Source organism: Patagioenas fasciata, chromosome 12 (genome assembly GCF_037038585.1).
Source record: "Patagioenas fasciata isolate bPatFas1 chromosome 12, bPatFas1.hap1, whole genome shotgun sequence".
NCBI classification, from domain to species: Eukaryota; Metazoa; Chordata; class Aves; order Columbiformes; family Columbidae; genus Patagioenas; species Patagioenas fasciata.
The window spans coordinates 17,273,761-17,300,303 of NC_092531.1; the positions used below are offsets into that span (position 1 = coordinate 17,273,761).

Sequence of the window (26,543 nt, forward strand, 5' to 3'; positions counted from 1 at the left end):
ATGAGGTTTTAAAACTCATGTTTCTTAGTTCATTTGAAAAAATGAAAATATTGTGTGTTTTATTTTAACTACAGGTTGCCTTGACTTGGTAGATACATTAGCAGGAGATCCAGAGGTTCTGCAAATAGATGGTGAAACATACCATGAAAAACTCCTGAAGAAATCATCGTCCACTCCTGCTGGTTTTTCGATCCCTGGAGGAGAAGAGGTAGTAGGCTGATGTTTTTCGTACTGCAAGTTAGATACTTGTGAACTAATTTGTTGGTTGTGCTCATAGTCTGTCTGTGAATAGGGGTAAACTGGTGTGACCGGATTACAAATCTCTTAAGATCAGCAGATTCTGCATTATTTCAAATAGTTTGTGTGCTGCAAATGAGAGATAAGCTTAAGCTACAAGCCTAAAACCCTCTGAGTGTGGGTGAGGGTTTGAAGTACTGAGCTGAACTTTGCATCTTGACCTGCCTCCCTACAGGGCCACATCAAGAGTGAATTTGAGAGACATTTGTGCTGTGATGCAACTCTGTATTCTACCTCTGCTGTACAGTTTACGGAGGTATTTGTGATATAGTTTGTCTTTTGTTTCCATCCTTTCCAATACTTCTGTGTGTAATGTTTAATACGGGCTCTCCCAAAGCAATTCTGATCAGATGTGACTGGCAGATGCCATAAATACTGTAGGTGCCAATGCTCTATGGTCCTTTCCTGAGCCACCTGAGGAACGTGTTGGAGATGCCTGAGCAGGCCTATTAGAAATTGTGACTTGAGTTAACCTAGTAAACCTGTTAGTCTGGGTATTTTCTAGATCATAAAAGGTGTACTGGGCTAACCGTTCTTGTACTATCAAACCAGGAAGAGGATTAGTTGAAATACATGTTTGGAACATGGTGGCTTTTCTACTCTTTAGTAAAATAACATGCAGTAGTTTCTAGAAAAATGCTGTTTCAGGTGGGCAGCTTCATCTTTGAGCTGTGAAATGTGACAACCTTTAAATACTCTTTTAATGCCCTCTAGTGGACCGTGTAGGGTTATGTACAAACAAACCTGAAAATGCAAATATCCCCCAGTTCAGGGCTTCTGTGTTGTTACCTCAGCCTTTCGTGCCTGGTTGCACTTTTAGAGGCTCATTTGCTGTTCCATTAGAAGGGAGGGTAAGTTAAAATAATTCCTGCAATAGCTGAACAGTGAGATCAGTTGAAGGCGGACTTCTGGCTTTTGATTCAGAACTATCCTGATATTGTGGCTTCTCATCAGACCTTAAATCTATCACATGACTGATTTGAGTCTCATAGCAACACATTTCTCTTTGCATTCATTTAATTCTGGTCTAGTCTAATCTGCAGTCAGACAGCTAGTCAAGGTCATAAGTAATGGTAATGTTCTTGCTGTATTTTTTCCTTATACTCTATAATAAATAGCTCAAAGAATATTGATATTTTGTAATTAAAAATAAATTGAGTGTAAAGCCCCCATCCCCAGTGAACATCTGAGCGAATGATCTCTATTATATACCTACAACCTGAAGGATGAGGATTTTGATGTTTGAATAATGCAGTTACAAGGCTTTTTTTTTTTTTTCTCTATGCCTTTGATTTAAAGCAGGTTTCAAGTGGCAGAACTGGCAACCATGAATAATTAATTAGCAAGTGTTAAGTGGCTGTCAGCCCGCTTGCTTGGGTCACAGGAGTTCTTTTTGGTATGGCATAGTCTTTGGTCAAGCATTCGGTACACGAATAGCAAGGATTATTGCAGGTCAGGATGGAAGCGCACTGGCAGCGTTTGTACACAGAAACATCGGCTCGCACTGATGTTGTTAGCACCTGTGAAAGTGCACATTACCTTATAAAGCAAAATAACAATTGTAGCAGTATTGCAGATAATATTGGCCTTTTCACTATAATAATTCTCCCAGGTGCCACAATGACATCGATGCTGTTGTATTCGAAGCACGCAAAGAACAACTGAATACCCAGAACATACTGAGATTTTGAGAAGTTCTTGAATACAGATTTCAGGCAGCTTTCAGTTTTTTTCCAGGAGTCCAGTTTTTGCAGAGATGATCTCAGGATTCTGGCACTCATAAACTGGTGAATACTGGTTTCAACTTAAAGTTGTTATCTTGAATAATCCATATTCATACTACTCCTTTCATGCACCAAGAAATATTAAATGTATCACGTGACTGATTTGAGTTTCATAGCAAACTGACAAATGGGTGCAATTAGAGGGAGAGGCACACCCACACATACACAATGGACCAGATTTTTGAAAGTACAGTACATACTGTGCTAAATTATGCATGCTCTTTGCCTGTACCTAAACTTACATGAGAGCATTTGCAATATTCATATGGAAATAGTCATCTCTATGCATATAGAGCTGTTTGAGCACAGTAATTTTGTGTTTATGTGTCACGTAATTTAGAAGTTTAGTCTAAGACTGAGAGCTTGAGAGCTACATTTTGATTTTAGCTTTGCCTGCTACATAACCACCTTGTGCCAATTATCTACCCTCCCTGTGCCTCACAGATAAACTGCCCAGGCGCTACCCTAATGCTTTGATACTCCCTGTACCCTGAGGCTTAATTCATTGTTTGCAAAACACAAGTACCCAGCTGGATGATACTGTAAGAAGTGCAAGTTGTATTTGTTTTTATTTGATGTGTCTGGTCTTTCATAACACCATTTGTCTACATGTAGCAGTGTTTAGAGTCAGGTTATGTACTAATTGTAAGTTGGCATTAAGTTCTTTACTAACTTCGGTAGCTTGATTTCTTTTAAATTAGCGTTACGTGCTGATCATATTAGAAAACTGTGTATATTTCAGTGTCTTGAAGTTCAGGATTGAGAGGTTGTTGTGTTAAGCTTGTACAATGTGTGTTACTAAAACCTAAGTGCATGTAATACAAGAAATACTCCTTGGGAGCTTTGCAGTACAAACAGCTGCGAGGCTTGTTTGTTTTTTAGGTTAAACTTGAAGATTCCTACGTGTGTTTTGTCTTTGTCTACTGAAATAATTCTACTTGCAAAATGTTGCTGTTAATTGGTCTAAATGGTAAAGAGGTTAGAATTGGTCAAAATATCTTGAAATTTGAGTAGCTGGACTTTCTTTACTTTTAAGATGGGCTACTGGTTTATATATTTAAGTATTTGGGGGATTGTTTTGAGTATGAAATGGGTTCGGTTTACCTGTCAGGGATTTGTGTCGGTGGGCTACTGACTGAAGGGAAGATTGACAATCAGGGCTTTTAAGATCTATGCATAGGTCTGCTGGTAGCTGACAAATCACCTTGGGTAAAGCTGTTATTCTTTCTAAGTTTGTTTAATGGGGTAGTATTTTTCTAATTCAAGACGATGTGAAATGTAATGTATTATAGATTGGATAGAATACTGAAATCCTTAAACAGGAGCCAATACATATATGAAACTATATTACATCTTCCTGATTCTTATTATTTTTGCTTTATGATGTTGTCTTCTGTCCAGAGTTTACTTGCTTCTTATTTCCACTACTGGTGTGTGAGGGGTAAATTTGGAGTGAGCCCGTGCTCAGGAATTGAGTTAGATCTGGTTTACGTGGCAGCGCTCCTGAGATATTCTTTAACCTCCACGAGCTTTGCCTTGCTCCCTGCTGGTAGCGCTGGTGTTGTCCTGTTACAGCCCGACAGGGTTACACTCCAGTTGCGTTACAGTCAATAGAAGTCAGCGTGTGCTTACTGGTGTTTTTGTTTCATAAATCACTGCTTGGAGTATCAACAGTATCACTGCTTGGAGTATCTAAGTTTTATCTTTCTGCTATTGGGCTCACAGTGCCTTCAGACACAGCCTTATTTCTTCCTAGTTACTCTCTTAGACAGGTGTTTTTGACTATGGAATATGAAAAAATGCAATTATAAGTAGTGAGTCTTGATATACCACTGTCATTGACAGGAAACTTGACTCCATATTGCGTAGTGCCAAAAGCACAGGTTGCGACTGACCTAGTTTAAATGAGGAGGTTTGGAGCTGTTGTGAAGCAACTGGCTATAAAACCTTTGGAACACTTACAACAAAGACATGAACCTATGCACTGCCTTACTGTGTCACTTGGAGAAGGGAATACAGAACACATGAAGCCTCTGAAACTGTCAGCTTCCAAATGTGGCAGCAAACTAATGATATCTGTGATTGAAAACATACTCTTTATTTTTTTTTTTAAAAGTATCAACTGTATATTATGCGTGGAAGGCTTTTATAGCCAATATTCTTAATGATACAAAAAAGACAAGGCAAAGAATTTTATCGCTCTATGTTCAGTTCTAAATTGTGTCGGCTAATGGTCTTACACTCCTAGAACAGATACTATTAGTGGTCATTGTTCAGTCCAAACCTTGTAACCAATAGATTTTTTCATAAGAACAAAAAGCAGCTTAAAATTATCCGTGGCTAGAGGTGAATTCTGCAAAGTTTTCCAGCTCCTTTTACATATGCTTTCAACGGGATGTTCACTAACGGATTGTAATTCACGTAGTTGAAGGTAGGAGACCTTTCCAAGTTACAAGTGTAGTTACAAAACTTTCCAGTCCCTCTAAAACTATTGGTCTAGAATTACTTTCCTGACATTATATATTCCATTAACATTTTTTCTGAAGAGAGATAGGCACTGGTGTGATAATAAAGGAGAGAAGCATCTACACAGTTGTGCGTATCTGCTGACTCGTTTTCAAAGGAATGTAGTTGAAAACAGCATTACAATAGCTTAGGCTGCACACGTGGGATCTGTAACAACTGCCATGCAAAAATAAAGAATTATTAAATAAATGCAGGTGCAAACAGGGCATTTAGCACGAATCTTCAGTTAGAAGAGCTAATAGTATTAGGAACAAGTATTAATGAGATACATATACACAAGGAAAAAATGGTTTCCCACAGGAACAAGTCAAACAAGTCCATATTAGAGTCTAAATTATATGATAGCTATCTATATTAAAAGCTTAAACCTAGCAGAATAAACACCTTAATATATTATAAACAGCAGACAGACTGGCTACAGTGACCCCCTTGCAAATCTTCAGATTGAGTCACCAGCCCATAGTCAGAGAAATAGTCTCCCAGAGGTCAGTAAGTCTAGTTATTTAAGTGAGACCTACATCATCCAGCTTTTAGTATTTCCTTTTGAATGTGTGATTTAAAGGATTTTACTGGAGGTTCTTTGTTTCTGGATTTTTTATGCTTATAAACATGTGGCCAGCCCTCCTCCACACATCAGATTTGACTGATGTGATTTTTTTCTTTAGATGAGTTTTGGTAAGTTTTAATTCTCTAAAGTCAGCTGGGGTGTGTGTATATACATGTGCGTACATATGGGTATATACATTCGAAGTAGTTTGTCCAAATATTTTTCCCACAGTTCAGCAGATTTGGAATTGTCAGCAGACAGTGGGAAGTGGCAAGTCCATCTGGATTGCTTACCTATATGACCTTTTGTTCTGACCAGTGAACATATCAAATTGTTTCAAAACCAATTCCTTCAAAGAAGAGCAATATTTATTAACTCAGACATTGTTTCTTCAGGATATGGGCAGAAAGTTAAAATATCGAAGAGGTTGCATTGTAATTTTTTTTCCTCTCTTGAGCTTTACACTTTGCTTGTGAATTTGAGTTTCATCCAGGTGGGAGAGGCAAAGGGTCTTGCTGTAGCTGATCTCTTTCTCATGTGCTGCGTTTTAGTTTTACTTCACACCAGGAGTGCTCTTAGAAGCAAATTTCCTGGTTGTCCTCATGTACTGTGCTTTGGACCACACACCTGGGCTGTACCTTAATCTCAATGAGGAAGCTATATACCTTGTGTATTTTGCATTCATATGTGATGGGATTTCCTTTTTCAGCTTTATGTGTGTTTACAGCTATAAAGGTTAAGTATTGCATAGATAAAATTATGTATATAATACTAATGAAATACTATCCACTGTAATAGACTTATTTTCCCACAGTTCACAAGGAAAATATCATCAATCTAATCATTTATGTCAATGTAATAATTTATGTTTGACATTCTAGTAATTTAAAATTAGGCTCTGGAAAAAAACTGAATTTAGCAGCCTAGATACAAGTTTGCCCGTTAAGAGCTTTAAAGTTTGGTGGCGTTTAATTCTTGAACATGGGTTAAAGAGGGATTGATTCCAACAGTGAAATTTATGTGTGATCATCTCGATCAGATGGGTTGTCCAGAAGTGATGTGTAGCTCATGCTCTGAAATGACCTGCATATTTCAAAGAGAAAATGAATATGGTAGCTTTTCTATAGGACTTGGTCTTGGTTGGGAGCATTTTTAATCTATTTTTGATGGACTGAGTGTTCTGTTCTGTTAGTGTATCTGTACAGATATTTTTATGAGAATGTAAATTGTGTTGTAAGGGCTTACTGAGCATAGCATGGGTGATTAGCATCTTCATAAAACTAAATAAACATACCCTATTCTGGCATTTTCTGTATGCTGTGTGTAATAATTTACAATAACTGTTAGATGCCATGCGACATTTATCACAAGACATTTGCAACATATCACTGAGTAAAACTCAGATTGTAGAAGAAAGTGTAATTGGTTGCAGGAAAGGTATCTATCTTAGATACCTGAATGGCTGCCACTGCTGCAGCATCTGCATGCCTCCCAAGCTTTGATGTATTTATTTCGATATGACTCTTAGGAAAGAGAAAGAAAAACTCTTATTCCATTTTAAAGTTAGGGAACTGGGGGACACAACTGTTCAGGGTAAGTCAACATTGCAGAACACAGTTTAATGCAGGGTCTCTGAGCTTGCTCCATTAGCAGAGCTGATCTAGGCTCATTTGCATGGGACTACTTGTTGGGTTAATTTAACATTCTCCTTCCAAGGTGGAAACGTGGCAGAAGCAGCCTCTGTAAGTGTGCTGTCAATCTGAAATACCACCAGAATAAAGGTAAAGAACATTTTACCTAAGGTGAAGAACGGGTACATTTTTATAGATTAGAATCATAGAATCATTACAGTTGGAAGAGACCTTCAGGATCATCGAGAACAACCATAACCTAACTCTAGCACTAAACCGTGTCCCTAAGAACCTTGTCTAAATGGCTTTTAAACACCTCCAGGGATGGTGACTCCACTGCTGTGCTGGGCAGCCTGTTTCATTAGACAAACTCAGATTATATCTCTCATATATTGCCTTTAATTTCATTTGTGACTGAGGGATGCTTTTCAGCAATTCAGATGAAGGCTCAGGAAAAAGAAGTACCAAGCCGGACGTTGCTTTAATTTTTCTCCTTTACTCTGTGTGTAGACTCCTGATGTGCACGTTTCATTCAAATAGCTGCACACCAGTGTGGGAACATTTGGCCAGTATAGCCTAGAAAGTAAAAATATAATCTGGACCTGGTTTGGGAAGGAATCCGTGTTTGCCTAGCAAAAGCAGACATTTCATAATTGCAATTGCATTATGCTTAGTGCCTAATTTGCTTCAGTGTTTTTCAGTACTGTATTCTGAATACCCACAGTGGTATGGAATCGCGTGCTTCACAAACTCTCAATTCCTTGCAACACTCTGAATATATTTGTCTGACTGCAAGTCATCAAAGTACTGAGGTTTAGCAAGCGAGTGCCTACAGGACAAGCCACCCAGCTGAGTGTGTGTGTACTCCCTTAATCGTGAACTGAAATGTATTGGAATTAATCCACTTCATCTAGTCTTGCAATTGCAAGATCAAGCACATTAAGTCTTGCAATTGCAAGATCATTGTAATCATGTGCATCATGATTCACAGGGTGCATGCGATGTGTGCAACTTACTGTTGGCAAAAACTTGATCTCTTATGATCAGGTGAACGTAGCTGAATGTCTTGGAAAGAACAAGACTGGGAAAGGAGAGTGAAGGAACATGTGGTCTCACAAAACATATTCGGATTTGAAATAGTGTTCCTTAAAGTTTATTATAAAATGAAAATGAGAATATGGGGAAGCATGGATGGATTTAACTGCAGACCAGATGTTGACTTGAAAAATGATAACAAAAAGCAAAGTACATATGTTCGTGTGAAATCTGGAGAAATGTTTTTCCTCCAAGGAAAGCATCCATATAGATAAGGTTGCTCAAGTAATGCGATGTGACAGTTGCTATGTCAACTAGTGTTCCTTTCTACACATTTAAATAATTGAACAGCACAGTAAATGTTGTATAAAAGTAGCTCCTTAGAACATGGTTATGCATCTTCTTATTTTCCTCAAAGCTTTTAAAAACTTTTCTGACCTTTGCTATGTGTCTTGTACGTGTCTGAACTATGTGCCAGACCTCTGTGCAGCTCTCGTTAAAGTCAGAATTCGACCTGTTATGTTCCCTTTTTCTGACTCAGCGCCCTTTGCAGCCGCGTGTTTCGTGGATGTGTAATGGAGCAGCGGCTGCTGCGTTTCAAAGAAGAGTGAAGGGATTGAGGGAACAGATTGAATCCATCACAGAAAGAGTATGAAACTCCCGTGCAAGTAAGTGCATAATAGTTAATGAATAGAATTTGGTGCTATAAACAGGCATCTGCCTTTGTGTGCAATACTTGCTTCATTGTTAACCCAGAAAGTGTAATGCTTTTTGGCACATGCTTTAATAATTTATTTGAAATGTAAGTTAGCTAAGTGGAATCTCCAGCCTTAAAGGCAGCAAGAGCTGGTAGAGGCTTAAGCAAAAAGGGAAACCAACCTGAGTGCATCAGTGACATTTGTGTAACCTGAGGCTAGAACAGGTAAATGATGAATCCTGGTAGAGCCATTTGACTTCTTGTGTGTAAATTTGTGTATAACTGGTAGATGACCTTCAGCTTTCTTGTTTGTCCCAGACTGGGTAGCACAGAAAACCAGTGGGCAGTGCGTTCTCCGAGGAGTCGAGAGGCGGGAACTCCATGCTGTTCTTTGCAACGTACTTCCTATATGATATTTTATCTTTTTGTCTGAAACTGGGTATGCTATCTACCTTATTCAAAGATAGTAAAGATATTGATGTTCTTGAGCACTCCTGGAGTTGTGGCCACATACTTTCTTTAGGTAGATGTTACCGGTATATGCATAGTAGAAGTTCTTTTTTCTGAAATGCTTGCTGCTTGATGTATTGGTTGTCATAAATGATGAAATTTCTGGCTTTATTCTAGAACCTTCAAATCTATTCTGTATCCTTTGAAATGACCACATGTTAAAACTTCTGAACTTGCTTGGGAGCAATTCCAGTGTCACTGTTGCTGCTTCCGTCTTTCTCTTGTCTGACTAATGGCAGTCAATTGATTCTGTAGATGAATGTGTACGAGTAGGGTTTAAATACCTATTTCTGCTATGTGAAAAATTCAGGAAGGATGGGAAGAAGTGGGGTGTAAGTTCTGCGTAGCAACTGTGTGAGGTAAAGTGTATCTTTGTGTGCATATATCTGTCCTTCGTTGATAGAAACCTCTCTGCATGCATTTGAACTTCTGCAAATAGCTGTCCATGCAGAGATTTAGGAGTCTGTTTTCCAAAGGTACAGATATGGTGAAATCAAATCACATAGGCAGCTGAAAAACTGTTTCATAAAACTGATATGAAAAGTTTTGTGTTTGACTTGCATGGGTACAAATACGTGCATATATATGTATGTAGACAGGGGAAAGTCTGAAACTTCAGAAACACAACCTTTAGCTGGGTGGCTCTCTCTGTCCCCAATAAAACTAAAACTTACTAAACAGATGTTGTGCAGGAAGTGCTTAATTCATATGGCACACAGCTTGTCACAACAAAGTCACATCAATTCCAGAGAAAAATTACCTTCACTTGGTGCTTCATGCGGTACTGAAAATTGAATATCAAGGGACATGGAGGTGAAATTGAAATGCAATTGTTGTTCTGCTGTCTCAGAGCAGATCAAACTGGAGACAGCTGGAGGGAGAAACAGATCTGAGGCTGCTTGTGGAAAGGTTCAGAACCACTTTTGTGTTTACTTGCAGGAATTGTGTTCCTCTGTTATTTTCCTTTTGTAGTTTTGGCAGTTTATGTGAACTGGTGTTGGTGGCCTGTTGAAGATGTAGTAAAGATGGCTGATCCTTCTAGGGATGGGTGAATTTCAGTAGGGATGCTATTTTCAACAGTCACCTTTACCCTGGAAGTTCCCAGCCAGAACAATCCTATGGAATTATCTCTGGTCTCCTGTAGCTCGTGCTTTATAACCTATGGGATCTGGGCTTCGTGGCTCACCAAGTACTTCACGTGTCTCCCATTGCACAGTGACATGCACATTAACCCTCTCAAAACAATTTTCTGCATGCAGTTTATGATTGATCTGTGGGATTTATTAAGTGTTTGTTTCTACTTTACCCTCACTGCCAACTAAAGGAATAATCAGATAAACTGAATTACTGCATTAGCAATAACTCTTCACATTAGTGTTGCTTGACCGACTGGTGGGAGGTGTTACTGCCCTTGGGAACAATGTCATCTCTAGCTAGTTACGATGTATTTTTCCTTAGATAATGTTTATATTGTGTTCATTTTATGAAACTGTTGTTACTTAATAGGTTCTGTATCTGTAATTCTTTTTCCAAATAAACTATCTTGGTAGGCTACAATTACTTCATAATTTGAGAGATTTGGGTAGCATATTGTCTTTTTTTCATCAAAGAAGTCAAGTACCTACCACATGTGAGATTTGTATTGCTGTTAAGTCAGTTCTGTGTCCTATGCAACCCTCTGTGTCCAGCTTTGGTCATGATGGTTCTGGTCCTCTATCATCTTTCACTAATATCTGCCATACATAGAGTTTAGTTATTCAGAGTACTAAATAGGCTTTTTGTGGGTAATTGAACTGGAGGGATTTTGAGATACAAATCCTTGCAAGATAGAACTTGAGGCAGAAACACAGACTTTTCAGGCTTTCAAGCATCTACTGTATCAACAGAGAATGAAAAAAATCTGAAAAGAGAAATCTCACCCCTTCTTGCTAAGAGGTACTTTGCTATCATTTGTGGAAACTCTTATTTTCTTTTTCATCATTCATATAAAGCTTGTTTGCACCGCTTTCTACCTTGGTGACCAGTATGATCTTGTTCCTTTATATTCCTCCATCTTCCTGTCCGGTTGATTGGCTACTGAGCAGCACAGCATAGAAACGAATTGTTCGTGTTACACCTACATTGTAAGACTGTAGTTGTTCTCTGTTTTGTGTAGTGTCCACCTCAGTAAGGTCCTGGCTTAATAAAGTTCTTTGCAGTAGGGGAGGGGTGACCAAGATAACACAGGGAATCCCATCTTTATTTAGCTTTTGGGAAGGATTAGATGCCTTGCTCCTGTTTCCAGTTCTGTGACTTGTTCGCTAGGACTGCAATCAAGATCCTTTTTTTCCAACTGCTTTAGAATTCCTCCCTGTGACAACAGGAGATATGTCAGGCTTTACAAATTGTAACTAAATTATTCTATGCCTTCTGGATAGAGGGTGGAGCACTGAGAAAAACTGTTTTTGTTATTCTGTCTGAACGAATTCATGAGTTATTTTCCTCAAATTAGGTGTACATGTTCCTGGACCTCCTCCTTCCCAACCCCTTTTAATTTTGAAGCCTTTTATGAAAAGCAAAATACCATTCTCTGCTTCATTATTCTTCGATCTGTTTTTGTTTGTTCTCTTAAGGTCCAGAATTTGAAGAAAGGGTTGTCCTCTTTGTTCTGAACTACATTATTTTTGGAACGCTGGAAGGGAGTTCAGCTGATGATGCATTCCTTCTACCTCATTCTACCACCGAATGTGCCAAGATACTGTGGAGAAATGGCAAGGCCGTTGCCTATTTCTTGATCAAGATGAAAGGTAAGGTCATTTTAGAGAGACATATCCATTGGTTCCTAATAGCTAGAAATGTAATCCTTTTGTTTAACTTTCAGTGGAAATAATCCTGGCTCTCATTTACATTTTTATATCAAATCTCTTGCAGAAAGAATCTGGGGAACAAACCTTCTCAGAATTTGGAAGCCGTCCATATTACTTTCATTTAAACACGATGGCTCCAAACTCTATTTTCACTTACACTGAATGAGCTGAGATACTGGCTTATTCCAATAAACTACGCTTTAATGCAGCCAAGTAGAAGGTCGTACATCTAGGAACAAAGAATGTGGGGCCTGCCCACAGAATGAAGGGCGACATCCTGGGGAGAATGTGATCTGAGGAAAGGAAAGCAGTTCACATTGGAAAACCAGTGTGTCAGGAGCAGTGGGTGGTGAGAAGTGGCAATAAATACCCTGGGGTGCATGTGGAGAAGTGGCCGTGTTGTGTAGCGGGAGGTGTATATGGGACCTGGAATGCTTTGTCTGGTTGTGATACAGTGTAGAGGATGACAATTAAGTGATTTCATCATTAATTGATTAACTAGCATGGAAAAGGGACAAGGTATTTTATTCTTCAGAGATACTTGCACCGGTATGAGCTTTAGTGAAGATCTTCTATTAAGCAGAGAGTTTCAATTAATGTAGATACATTGCTAGTAACCAGTCTACAGCAGAAATGGCTTTATTAGAATAACTCCAGGTATGCAGTTGAGCACATACCCCTGTTTAGGAGCTGATTACCAGTCTGTGTTTAAGATTCATGGGTGTCATCTTGATACCAGCAGCTTAAACATAGAGAAGTTGGTATCTTTGGAAGTAAATGTGTAGTTCAAGTCAGCAATCAGTAGCCGTCTATCGAAAAGAGAAGAATAAGAAACAACTTGGGAGTCGCACAGTGGATTGTATTGGAGTCCAGAGGTTGGGCTGAAGGTGCCTTCTCTGACACAGTCCCAAAGGCAAGCAGGAAAAAAACATATATTCTGCACTTCTGCTGCCTCGGGATGTGCAAAATGCTTATTCACACTGAGCTGTAGCTTGTACACGCCAGTGCTGGTACAGTGCTGCTGTGCCATCAGTGATGGATAGTGTCTCAGCCTGTGGTAGAGGGATCTTGTACATATCTGTCAGTACGCTGATGAACTTGTTTGTAATTGGCAAACACTTCAATTGCCAAAGTACGTTTTCTTTTAAGTCCATAAATATTTCTGAGCAAAGCTTTTGGAAAGAAACGTTTCTATGGGCTGTAATGATTCATGCTTAAGTAAAATGAATTTGCACAGTAGTCTGTTATGGGTGGAGTATTAGCCAAGTTGAAACTGTTTCTGAGTAAGTTGAGAGTCACAGTTTGGTTTTAAACCAGGTCCACATAAAACACAAATTCTTCAAGTCCAGCTTTGTCAGCATCTGTCTTTTGTTGCCAGTGTTTTTTTTTCTCTGGGCAGCTATATTTGTTAGCTTTTGGCCGGTGTCACAAATCACTGCAGCCTTTTGCCAAAGCCTTTTCGGGAAGCTTGAAACTTGTTGTTTGTGTCACTTTTTGCTATTTGCTGTGTGCATTTAGAAAATAATTCCTCTTTCTGAACTTGTTTGGTTTCAATTTCGTACCAGCCGTGCTGTAGCTTATCTTATTCTCACTGCTTTCCAGAAGAGCCATGGATTTATTAAGCCCAAAACAGGCTAAGATAAATACCTTCTCTTAGAAGTTGTAGTTCACATGGTTGTTTTACATTTTTTTTTTACCTTTTTTTTTTTTTTTTTTTTTAAATCATAATGAAAGTTCTTTTTCCTTTACTGTCCTGGTCAGAACATTTAGTAGGAGCAGCTTTAAGTACAGGACATTATATTGTGCTGGACCTCTATTACAGCTTCTGGTCACAGGAAGAAGTTATTTTCCTCTGTGCCCACCATGTGATTCTGGTTCCCTTTATTTCCATACTGTGCAATTACCTGACCATTCTTTATAGTTTTATTTTCTTCACTAGGTAATTGGGACTTTTACACTGATCTTGTATTCAACTCTTATTTCTCATCTGTGAATTATCTACAGTACAATAAAAAACATGCTTCAGTGGAACCAAATAAACCAAAACAGACCTGTGGAGCGTGGCTTTTTCAGATGTAAGTCATTTGGGTGAATCCTAGAAATGATCACCAAAGAAGAGAGTCTCTTCTATCTTTGCTACTGATTTGGTGTGTGTCATCATTGTCATCATGCCAACTAATTTTTCCATTTTTTAGTGATTCCAATTAACTGTCTCGGCAATATTGTAAAGTCATTTCCATTTGCCGGTTCCTAGAAGGCTGGTACAAAGTGAACTTGGTAATTTTGGTCCAGTTCCACACATCCATCCATCTTACGAACGTCCTTAACCAGATTCTATTGACAGTCAGCTGAAGAGGGACAGGTGGCCTTGAGCACCTGCCTTGCTCACAGATGCCATAACTGCAAGTCAAGGTATTGAGACAATTTGGCAACTACCGACACTGGCCATCCTGCACCTGTTGTGTAGATAAACAGAAGACTCGTTCTTCAAGGCTATCACATTTCGTGAGCATTAGACACCTTTATTGAAATAAAATTTATTCATGACTACACAGATCATCACCCCAGCCTCTCTGGTATGTGCCTATTCCTGTCCAATGACAGGCTCGCAGCGTTTACCGCTGGGTATGCTAAAGATTGATGAGATGTACTAAGCCACTAATGAGGCTGATAAGACACTTTGTCACGTGCCAAGATAAATGTCTCCAATTTTATCTATGTCAGCGACTTCCATGTTAGACAGCTGAGGAGTGAGAGCTCACTGAGTGTAGCTACTTAAAGGTACAACAGGACGTTACAGTTTCCTGTCCCTGTACCTTTCTGTGCAGAAAGCAACCTGCAGCACTTGAAATACTTTGCAGAAAGCCTTGATGTAGATACTTTGGGTTTGAGATGTGATTTATACTCTTCAAAGAATTTCTTTCGGATTCTTTTTTTTCTTGGCGTGCTCCAAATCTTTGTGAAAACCTCAAAAATAATGTGTTTTGTCAAGTGATGTAAGTTTAATGACCATGGTTACCAACACTATTTTTTTTTTTGTGCTGTGAGACCATGTAATTCCCTGAAAATTTTTCTTTTTTATTTACTGAGGATTAGTAATTACTGAAAATGGACTGTTACCACATTCACATAAATGTCAGGAGAATGTAGAAGATTCATCATGCAAATAAATCAGTAAGAAAGCTGGAGGATGCTGTGAGCCAGGAGTGTCTTAGTCCCTTTAAGAATAAATCAGAACAAACCTGCTTATTTATGTACAAAAAAAAAGACTTCTTTTTCTCTTCTTGTTGTGTGTTACTGTTTCTTTAACACATAGAAGCTGCCCAGTCGTGGACCGAGCTGTCTGTGGTACAAAAAGGAAGGAAATCTTGTCCCTTCCCAAGCTCACTGTGTACCTTTTGTCAAACCTGAGGAGTCAAAATGTGGAGAAAGACAGAGTTCTCTCTGCCTTGAGTCAAACCAGCCTTAACAAAATTGGGTCCTCTGAGAAGGCTGTAAAACATGCAGTTGAACAAGGAGTAAATGCATTGTTGGCTTCTCATTCATTTTTTGGAGATTCTCCACATTTTGGGAATAACTGACAAAAAAACCTCTAAGCCGAAATAAAGGAGGCAGAAAAGCAACCCTGGCCCAGTGTCTGCTTTTTGCTATCCAGAACTTTAGGGATGTTCTTTGGAACTGGCTACCTCAGCTGAAATCCATTTCACACCTTTCTTCATACAAGCCTTTGCAAATTTCTTTTAGTACTTTGGTGGCCCAGGTGGTATTCCCTAGAAATAGATCCCTAAAAAGAAAATAGGTTTTTATTTTTCACTGATTACATATATTTCTTAAAAAAAAATAAAAAATCAGAATTGAAGTTAACCTGACAGACAGTTAGCTGGAATCTTGCTGGGTAATTGCTTTTCTCTCCCTCTGTTTTCTAGCAATAATATTTTTAATGTGCATTTCTGAGGCAGACTGAAAGTTCTGGCTGTAATAAAAATGAAATGTCTACATACCAGTCAAGACATGAATTCATTTAATTTTATTGAAGCCAGAACCTTTGTTCCCCCTCTCACATACAAACTCACACAATGGGTTGACCTTGGGCTCTGTTCAGCAGAAATAACTCCCCACCCTTTGCACAAGCGCTCAGCCCGCAGAAGGCCTGTCCAAACATGCGTGTGCCAAAGCCAACTTGTTCTGCAGGGAAATAGTCAGTATGCACAACCTTGTTTTGTTTGGGTCTGTTGGATGTGGGGACTGGATTGTTGTTTCTTTTCTGGTTTGTGGCTCTTTGGGAATGCTAATGGCTGTCTGCTTTCCTGCCCTTGTAATATCTGTTTACCATTTTGCTGGCTCCTAAGCTGGTCATTTGGCACTCGTGACCTAACCAAACAGATCAAAGGCTTCCAAAGGGCAGACTGTATGAAGACTTCCATCTCCATCGCCCTGATTTTCCCTGTCTCCTCACTCACCTCAAAACGCGGCGTGTTTGTGCATTTCAGCAGTGAAATAAAGCTCCGAACCAAATGTGGGAGAGCCCAGTGGTCACCTCTGGGCCACCAGCAGCTTACAGGAACCTCTTTGCTGTTGGATGGGAACTAGAGACAAAGTGGCCTTTGTTCCAAAGGTTGGTTTGTTTGTTTATTTTATAGCACTGCGGCTGTGGGCTATGACTCTGCTAATATGTTTCCCAGGGACAAGGTGAAGAATGGCTTCATGGTTTCTTTATTTACAACGCCTTTAGACATTACCAGTTTTTGTTGTCTTCTCAACACAAAATTAGGAGCACAGACATAAATCACTCAGCTCCTGGGATTGCTGCACAGCAGTCTCATCAGGATTTATAGGAGACAGACTACATGAGATAATAATAAACTTATAAGGACACTTGCAACACACAGGAATTCTTAAAGCTATTGACTTCTTGAGGAGAAGTTTGTCCCTTTTTTAGAACGTATGGTGCAACACTGCTGGGATCCAACATCTCTGTTGGGCTGGCAGCTAACAATGGGACTGGAGATATACTCAGTTTTTTGGCTCATGAAGAAAGAGTAACTACCCATCATGTGTTACAAATATTGAAAAGTTATAAACAGCACCGCAAACCATCCTCTTCCAACAATGTGCTTGAACATGTGTTTGAAGTTAAGCGTGCACTTCGATTAAGCAGGGACAGACCAAGCCTGGATATGAACGGATTAGTTCTGTAGCTATATACTCTTGTGTGGCTGAGTACGTGTATCGTGGATTCTTGCTATATGGAGATCTACAGCCTTGACAGTTCAGGGTCTAGAATTAAACGTAGTCACGTACGTTCTACTGAATCGGCATAGTAGAAAAGACAGTAATCAAAGTGAGGCCTGGCAAGTATCGGGAAAAGGTACAAGACACCAGCTCCAGGAACAGATGTAGTTCTCAGTTTGAGATAGCTATAGGGATGTGATGAAGAAAAAAACAGCTGTATTAAGTAGAAGCCTTATACTGGAATGTAGGAATGGCCATACAATAAGGAGATTTGGGAAGCTGTGAAACAGGTTTTAGTGAAGTGATGAAAGTTTCATGTCTCAAGACACTGAAAACTAGACTGTATGGCACACTAGTATGTGGTAAAGAAAACCAAGCAGGTCTTAATGAAATTTAAGCAACAAAGTAAGAAAGTGTAATCTTTTTCTGTTATAAAAGCTGGTACATCCATTTCTATTTAAACTGCCATGTACTCAGAGAGGAGCAGCATAAAACTTTTATAAATATTTTCTAAAAATGAAAATAAGTCAGCACGCTGTTTGTATGGTGACCTTATCCTATATGTGGGTATTTGGTGAACTGATGTTGGTCATTCACTTCAGGGTTGAATGCTTTTTGTGGTGTTCTGCACTGTATGGAAGTTGTACAATGACTTGCTAACAGGACCCTAAGTTTTTTAGAATGAGCATTGAAATTTGCACCCTGGATGTCTGTTCTTAAACAACTTTCTCTTGACTCCCATTTGAGTTTACCATACATTATTGCAAAATAAATCCCCTGGTTCTAATTTTTTTTTTCTTTCACAGTTTTCACTGAGAACTGAGTTCTAATAGTTCGGAGGCTTATACTCGAGTCTGTATAATGTCTGCATGTGGAGCATTATGTCATGTCCCTGTGATATCAAGTGACTGAATTGTTTTTATTAGCAATGACCACCCCTGAGTGAAAACTGTAGTTTAATGCTGATAGTAGTTCAAGTGATGAATTAGAAGCTTGAACGTGCATGATAAGTTACCACTCAGTAGAAATCAAGTGACTTACAAAGGAGCACTTACAGCACTTTCTTAATGCACAACTCAGTTATTTATGGCTTTTACCCAAATGCCTTAATTAACGTCTTTTCTTCCTACAGAGGTGTGACTTCTGTGTTCTGCGGTGTAAGGTTGAACCTAAGCTGCTCTTTGGCTATAGCCTAGTTATATCTTTTCAGTGAACTTTCCTGTGTATGTTGCCTGGGTACCTACATAGTCTGATTATGAAGAATCGGAGTCTGGAAAATATGGTGAGACCTGTCAAGTGCATGTTAAGCAGCTTCTCTGAGTTTGGTGGCACAAATTTTCCTCCTGCAACTGTCACACTGTCTGTGCAAATGCACTGCAGTGGGGGTCATCCTCGTAGCCTGTGGAAGGTGCCAGGCAGTAATTGTGGCCGGAATCACACAGCGGTTAGTGCAGCAATACCAGTTCTGTTTTCAAATGAATGGTTTTTTTCCTGTCTGCTTTCAGGGAGCCCGTGTGATAGTACGACCAGTCAATGTTACTTGCTGCCAGCTTTGGATACTGTATTTTTCCGGAGAAAGTACGGAAGAGGTGGCCTAGGGATGAAAATGCTGCATGATTTCTGTCAGTCTTTCATGGCTGAGGATGCCTTGGGGATCAGCTGCCCTATTTCTGCTGCCATGTATCAAGGTAAATAGCTTGATGTGGAGATGTTAGGTAAGGGTTATGTATAATGCATACATTTCAGTGTGGTCTTGGTAGGATTTTCTGGACTGTGTAAGAGTTCAGTGCACTTGTCTGAAATGAACTGTTGTCTGTGTGCAGTTGGTTACTTTTCTTCAGATATCTGGAATTTCCTGTAGAAAGGTAAGCCAATGCTCAAGTAAGACAAGGAGAGGCATGAACTCATCCTGCTTGGTCTTTTGCATTCTTATCTTACTCTCTCTTAGAAATAGAACTGTGTTATTGCCCTAGAAAGTGACTTACCACTTTTACTTAACACCAGAGGGAAAGGAATCATAAGATGTTCTCAAGCCTATGCTGTACACATAATGCTCTTGTAGATACTGCACTTGTAAAAAATGAGATTTAATAAGCCATATACCTGGGCTCTGCTCATTCATCCTGTCACAGCAGTACTTGTTTCAGATCAACTGTCTTTGAACATTTGGCACTTTTAAAAGGTCATTAAGTAGTTATATATCTTCTCTGTGTTGAGTTGAAGTTTGGTTTTGCTAGTAAAAATCTACACAAAAGATCTGTGCTCACGTTATTTGTAGAACTGTTTTCTTTAGGACAATATTTTTTCCTAAAGTTCCTCTCTTTATGGTATATGGTCATTCACTCTTGCCTGTTTAGGTCATTCCATGTAGACTTTTCCTATAAGCCTCAGCTTATAGGAGAAAAAAAAAAAGGAAGATGAGAAGAAAGGAGAAAAGATTTCCAAAGGAACTAATGAAAGTAGGTCTCAGAGAATTTCTGGGATAAAATATGCTCCCTCTTCCACTGAACTTTTCACTCATTCATGCTTTTACTCCTTGGTTTCTCCTATTCAGTTTGCCAGAAATTCTTGCAGACTTATCCCAAGGAGCAGAAGTGACTGTGGGAGGTAGAAGCACCAGGAGACTGGAGCCAGTAAGTGAATATCTGGTTACAAACTCAGATGAAGCCATCCAGTTCAGGGGATCAGTTAAAATAAACAGTGTGAACTTGGCCATGTTAGTTACATAAAGATAAGAAATAAAATCAAGGATTAGGTAGTGATAATATATAGGTGGTTTCTCTGTTGTTTGCAAATGGAGAAACTACCGAGTGTGTAGTCCTGTTCACTGGTCTTTTCCCAGTAAATGGGACAATTCTTAGAAATTATGAGGTAATGAAATTGAACTACAGACCATCTGAGAGGTAGTGAAAAAGCACAGTCTTGGCATAAACTGGCTATAACTCCCATTGCAGTGCACATACAGCAGGGTAGAAATTAGCCCCAAAAATTCCTGTTGTACAACACAATATGTGGGTTATAGAGAGGGGTTTCTCTGAAATTATTACAAAGCAGAAATTTGTATGACCAATGGGCAGTTTGTTTAATTAGCTTCAATTTGCTGCCAATACCATGCTTGGATGGAAACACAAGCATCTTCATTATGGCTTTTGGCAGATTCGGAGTACTCTCCTACAGGGTGAGGCCTTCTCGCTGGGATTATTTTCTACTGAATTCACAAAAGATAGCGACAGAGTAGACCTTTTGGCGGCTCGTGTGGGGATCTTGTTGATGTAATCTGTTCGGCTGGGTTGGGGATCCAGACAGGCCCCTCAGCTGCGAGCACACAAGCTGTGATAAGCGTTGGGTTCCAAAAGAAGGACAGACATTGTCTCGTTCTGGAAGCACAGTGAGGAGTGCTGCGGAGCAAATTGCTCCCATGCCTTCCCACATTTGTCCTGCTTTGTACTGGCTTGGGACCTTCAGTTGAGACATCGTGTTTCATCTTGTCTGCAGCACCCCACAGGAGAGTTAAGTCAGAATTTAGCCCTAGGCTGAGTTCCTCTGAAGCTGTTATATTTATGTTCCTCCTGCTTTAAACCAACAAAAACTGGTGTTGCTCTTTCCTTTAATCCATCTTGCTAAGTTCAAGTTTATTAATGGCAATTGAAGAGAACTGTGATCAGATCAGCAAACAGAAAGCAGATCCTGGAGGAGAGTATGCTTTTTTCTTTCTTCTTTTGCAGTCTTCTACAAAAACAAACAAACAAAGAGAAATGACCCAAAAGATGGGTAAATACAATTCCACCAGAATGGTTGTCAGTAAAAAATACACGTGAGGCCTGGGAAGTGCCTTGGCCAGTTCCGCACGTAAATGAGACGTATCTCCAGAAAGAAGGAGGGAAGGTATAAAGCAGAAATGAGATGTGTGTGTTTATATATATTTATATGGATTATGAATTGCAATGTAGTCTTTACAGTGAAAGGGAGAAGGAGGGAGTGAATTTGGCACTAAAATGTATAATAAAAATCTGCTTTTTTAATTACATTCTCCACTCTGGTGCACAGCTCACTGGGCATGACTTTACATTGAACGTGCCGAACAGGCTTTAGTTCATCCATTTTCAGTGCAAAATCAACTCACTATAAAAAGAGTATTTAAAACAGTGTCTAATACATTTATTATATCTGTTTTAAATATGAAATCTACTTGTGTAGTTCTTGTCCTTGTATTATCCCTGTACTGTCTATTATGCACCCATGGAAATACCAACAGAGTACAGGACAGATAACACCGTAAAAGAGGGTTTGCCTGATTTTGCTTTGTCCTAAAGGCAGCGTTACTCCTGCATAACTCCGTGTGGTACTTGGTGAGGAAATAACACGAGAATTTTCCAGGGCTTCATGCTATCTGTCAATAGTAGGTAAAACAGAAGCATTTTTCTGAGTGCAGGAATCCTTTATCACCAGACCTAGTGTGCTGCTTACCATACCCGTAAAGCGAAAGTTGTGTTTCCAGAGTTGTCGTGTTGGGAGACTGAGAGGAAAGTGATGTGGCATAGAATGAAGAGCACTGGAGTTGACTCCTTGCCTGTTCCAAACAAGCACGATCATTTAGATCTTCAGGGCATGTACATCTTGGGAACATACTGCTTCATTCCTGCTTGCTCAGTTATGCAGAAAGCAAAACACAATGTAATTCAATATTATCAGCTCCAGTCTGGATCTATGGCAACAACCATGAAAACAGACAAATCTTACTCTGCTGTGATTTCTCAGATCGCCGTTGACATTTGCAGTGCTATGTTTTAGAACAAAATTGAGAAGAAATACCGAAACTTCTCTCATATGACCTTTTTTCCTCAGTAGTCAGGATTGAATATTGTTAATGTTGTAAGAATTCTGCAATCATAGATATTCCAAAAAAGGTTTCTATAACCCTGAGGTCAGAATTTTAAATTTTGCAAGGCTATGTGGCTGCATCTAGTGGCAGGACAGATAAACTGCAGCATGCTGTTTGCTGCAACTGATCCTTCAGTTTGGGTGTGCACAGATACACAGGCACATAGGTATATATACACACATATTTCTGTCTGCATGTATACATACATCTATAAAATAAAACTCTTTAGCATGTCACACATAGCTGCAATCGTTCATTCTGAATTAATTCTTATTGTTTGAAAAATGGAGATGTTTATTTACAGCAAATAGTCTCAGTGACAGGAACATAGAGACATTTTTCTTCTGGGGCTGACTGGAGGAAAAGAAATAATTTAACATCATTTGCTACTAGTTGCTAAATCCACCATACACGGAATTGAGCTGTTTTGAAGTAGTTCAGTAATATACACAAAGCATGTAAATGCAAAGCTAATGCAAAAAATAAGCAGACTAGACAAGAATTAAAAGAAATTTCCAGTGGTTGCTTATAATCCTTCATCTGAATTGATCAAATGTCTGCATTTTCTGAGAGGAAGGGATATGGGTTTTCCTGGTCTAAGAGATGAGTGGATTATCTATTTAGCAGAACTTTCGAGCTAAGGAAGTCCCAGAGACTTTTCCTTTCCAGTTGTTCACCGTAGTCTTTTGTGATAGTGTCATCAGGCGCTCTGGTGTGGTTACTTAGCAAAAACAAGGCAAAAGGCATTGAAGGTAGCATTCAGGCGACTTATTCTGGTGTATTGTTTAAACTAAAATTGCCGCGAAACTCTGCTATTTTTTTTTCCTTTTTAATCTTTTTCTGGGGCCAAACTATTCACCAGATTTCTCCAGTGCCTGAAGCAGACTTCCAGACCAGTATAAGCCAGGCAGTCAGATGTGGACCTGATAAGTAAAATAGTGACTAATTTGCTATTTTATGACTTGCTTTTTCATTGGTGGTCTTCTCCCTTTTTAGTGAAGTACTGAGGTTTAAATATGAGAGATCATCACAGACAACTTATAGGTGTTTTTTTGCTGCTGACCCATAGGTTTATATAGCTAATCGTAGTTACATATATACACACACATGTAATTGATTCATATAGCTAATATATATACCTATGCAGTTCGAGAGGCTAAAGAGTACAGGATAGATTTTACTAACTGTTTTCGTTTTATCCTTACTGAGAAAAGGGAAATGTAACCAAGCTGGCATACAGTACATTCCAAGGTTTGCATGTACAGTGGCTTTCTGAACTGGACTGTGATTTTTCCTGTGCCTATACAGGGGCCTGAGTGTGACACCTTTAGAATGAGTAAGCCAAGGTCTTTACAGTCCTAATTATTTTATCCCACTACTGAGCTGCTGATCTGGCTGTGCTTATTTTTTTGCAGGATGGATGCCTAAAACAGGCTGAGAGCTTCGAATGAAGCCTAAGCCTAGTTAGGGGAACATGCATCAGAGAAAACAAATCACTTTTTTTTTCAAGTAATAAAGAAAAAGAGAGACGAGTGGAAGCAAAACAAAGAGCTGTAGGGGTTGTTTCCCCAGCACATTTTGGTTGCCGCACAACGATTAAATCAGTTTGTTTTCTTCAGGCGTGGGTCTCCTGGGGGAGCTGTGACAGCACCGGCCCCTGCCGTGCGTGCTCTTGCGTTCTGTGCTGCGATCCCGGCTTCGGAGCCCACCCAGCCAGATCAAGACTTTGTGTTCTCCCAGTTTTCTTTATGCTGACACTTCTGGGGACTCAGGCAGGACAGCAGGAATGAAGCTGTTCCGTGCAAACTGCGCAGCTGAATTTCTTGCCTTTCACATTTATTGGTGGACAGAGGCATTTTATATTAGGATCAAGTCACTGTTTATGTTGTTTGTGTATAATTTGGTGTTCCCGCTGTCTTGGTTCTGATTTCAGGGCGTTGAATACATTCCTGGTGTTGGGAAAGTGTCTGGAGGTGCTGCAGAAAGAAGAGATGACACAGCAGCAGGGACTCTAAACTGGCAGGATCCTGCACAAGAGCACGTAGAACAAGATGCAGACAAGAATCAGCAATGCAAAGGATTCAGAAAAAGAGCAGGCCCTGGGGCCTTAGTTGGAGACAAGGCCATGAAACAATTCAGATTTATACCATAATTGCACTTTCACATTTCAGCAAAATCTCAGTGTGGTCTTAAAAATTGTAACTGACTGTTCATCATTTGCAACACTGGAGAGATTTCTTCAGGTAAGATGTAATTTTTTTGTGAGACATGTGTTCTCCATCTTGTATTTTGTTTTAAATAAAGCTTTTGTTTGCTAATTGTCCTTTTCTTTTTCTTCTCACCAAGTAATTAAGTAGTGCTTGAGCTTAGTTATTTCCCTGCTCTGAAAAGATTTTATTGGATTGCATGTCCAAAAGGGAATAATTGGAGGACTTGTAGATCCTGATGTAAGAAGATATTTCTATGGAAACCACATCCTGCATTATGGAAGAGAGATACCGCAACACACGTTGGTATCAGAATGACAGCTGTAACCGTCCTTTCAAAGAGAACAATTGATCTTGAATTGCTGTCATTTGAGCTTTTTTAGCAGAAAAATCTGCCTTAAGCCCTGTGGTCGACAGGATGCCATAAAAACTCCATTACTGCAGGAAAAGTTTGGTACAGAGAAGAAGAATGAAGAAACTACAGGCCTCAAACTGCCTTTAAATTCAGGCACTGTGATCATTCTGTGTGTAAGTTCAGGGTGTAGAACATTGTGCAGTTTACATATTGCATTTACATATTGTTTTATTTCCTGTAGGCTCTTTACTAATGTTTTCTATTTCGTTAACTTGGAAGTATAATGTATTTCACTAGATTACTCATGTTATGGCTTGGTAAAGAAATTTTGTTCTTTCACCACAAGCTGGTTCTGTATTAGATTTTTTTTTTTTTTAAACTGAGGCATTTTTAAAGCTTGAATGTTGTGTTAATGATTACAGGTGAAACTCATAAGGATCAGATCTTTCATCCAGTGGCAGAGAAGGCTTTGCAAAGAGGGAGGCTCAGCAGAGAACAAGCAGTAGGGTCTGAATAGATTTGGCAGCCTGTAATTCTTAAGTGGGTGCCTTGGAAGAAGGAGAGGTAGCTGTTTCTTTCCAGAAGCTAATCCAGCATTTCCAGGGAGACAGTTCTGTAGGCAGACATTGTGGGTACACTGTAGGAATGTGTATTTCCCCCCTGTATGGCATAATGGCTCACACATAGCCCTGTCACCCTGTTTTTGTTTAAGGTTATGTTTAAACAACGTTTATTCATGTATCCAAGGAACTCCTCCCCTCTTGAGCTGCTCAGTAAACCATATGCCCGAGACACATCAAAATCAGACCTTTCTAGGCATCACTTCAAAAAGGAAAAAAAAGCAAGAAAAAGCTATAATTGGAACTTACACGTTTTTGCCAAGAGAATTAAAACACTGAATTGTGTGCCAGACTTAATCATGTTGCTATGGTTCTCTTGTCTCAAAGAGAACGCATTTAGGGCTAACTTTATAATCAGTTCCTCTGCAGGTTGTTGATTTATCAAGTCACAAAGAGCATGCTGTAAAGACTGCTAGAAACTCAGTGTCCTCCTGTGCAGCAGCCTACATTCCTACCTTTTTTTTTTTGTCTTTTAAAACACAATATTTGTGAAGAGTTGCAATACTCTTGTGATAGAAGATGATTGTATGTCTCATGAAAGCCAATTCTGGAGTTGCGGTAGCCTAGCAGACTGGCCTCATGTCTAGTTTGCACGTAACAGCCTACATTGTAATTATTAAGGTGAGGTAAACTGGAGTTGATCCAACAAGTGGGAACTTAAGAAGTTTAATCTGATTTAAATCTTTCAACAAAATTTTATCTAAGAAAGCCCTAGGAAACTCTATATGAATTTGTGTTAGAATAAAGAAGATGGATAAGGTGCTGTGTGCAGAATGGCCAGACACCTAATTTGATTAAATTGATTCTATATCTAAGGACAGTTTGAGTCAGAGGAAAAAACAGCAATTTTTTAATATCCCCAAGCTGAATTTCTGTTTCACCTCTCTGTTATCCAGTGATCCACCGGCTGCATTAACAGCCATTTTACTGACATTTGATGAGCTGACGTTGGCAGATGGCTTGGTACAGCAGAATAAGAGGGCACAGTCATTTGCCCATTGCCTATATCCAGGAAAGAACCAGAGGCAGGAGTTCTGAGGTGCTACTTAACAGTACTAAACTACTGGACTATGGGTTGCAGGAAGATATGCTATTATTTCAGAAATGCTGGCTTATAGAGCAATAAGTCTGAATATTGGGTGTTTGTTTAAATTTGTACTGTAAGGTATTTGATTAATTTAGAAGCTTGGACCTGCAACTTGTTCTTGGCAGTCTGAAGCACTTCTTAGTGAGATCACACGAATCCTAAGGAGGTCTGAAGCAAAACCAGATCCCGTATCTTCGCTGTCTTAGTAGAACATAACAGGTAAAAAAAACCAAACCCAACAGCACTAACATCTTTTTCTCACAGTGGAAGTTATTTTGTTTAAAAGA

General features: G+C 39.3%; 1 protein-coding gene across 1 annotated transcript in view; it reads left to right on the forward strand.

Annotated features, from left to right (window-relative positions):
- LOC136106616 (protein FAM169B-like) overlaps positions 1-24,305 on the forward strand; it is a 37,032-nt gene extending 12,727 nt beyond the window's left edge. Inside the window, 10 exon segments of the mRNA XM_071813682.1 lie at positions 75-208; positions 2,964-3,059; positions 3,850-3,853; positions 10,000-10,075; positions 10,663-10,679; positions 11,646-11,813; positions 18,611-18,793; positions 19,660-19,738; positions 20,873-20,990; positions 23,921-24,305. Coding sequence (XP_071669783.1) covers positions 75-208; positions 2,964-3,059; positions 3,850-3,853; positions 10,000-10,075; positions 10,663-10,679; positions 11,646-11,813; positions 18,611-18,793; positions 19,660-19,738; positions 20,873-20,990; positions 23,921-24,139 — 1,094 coding nt within the window. The 3' untranslated portion in view covers positions 24,140-24,305.
- Positions 24,306-26,543: the final 2,238 nt, after the last annotated feature.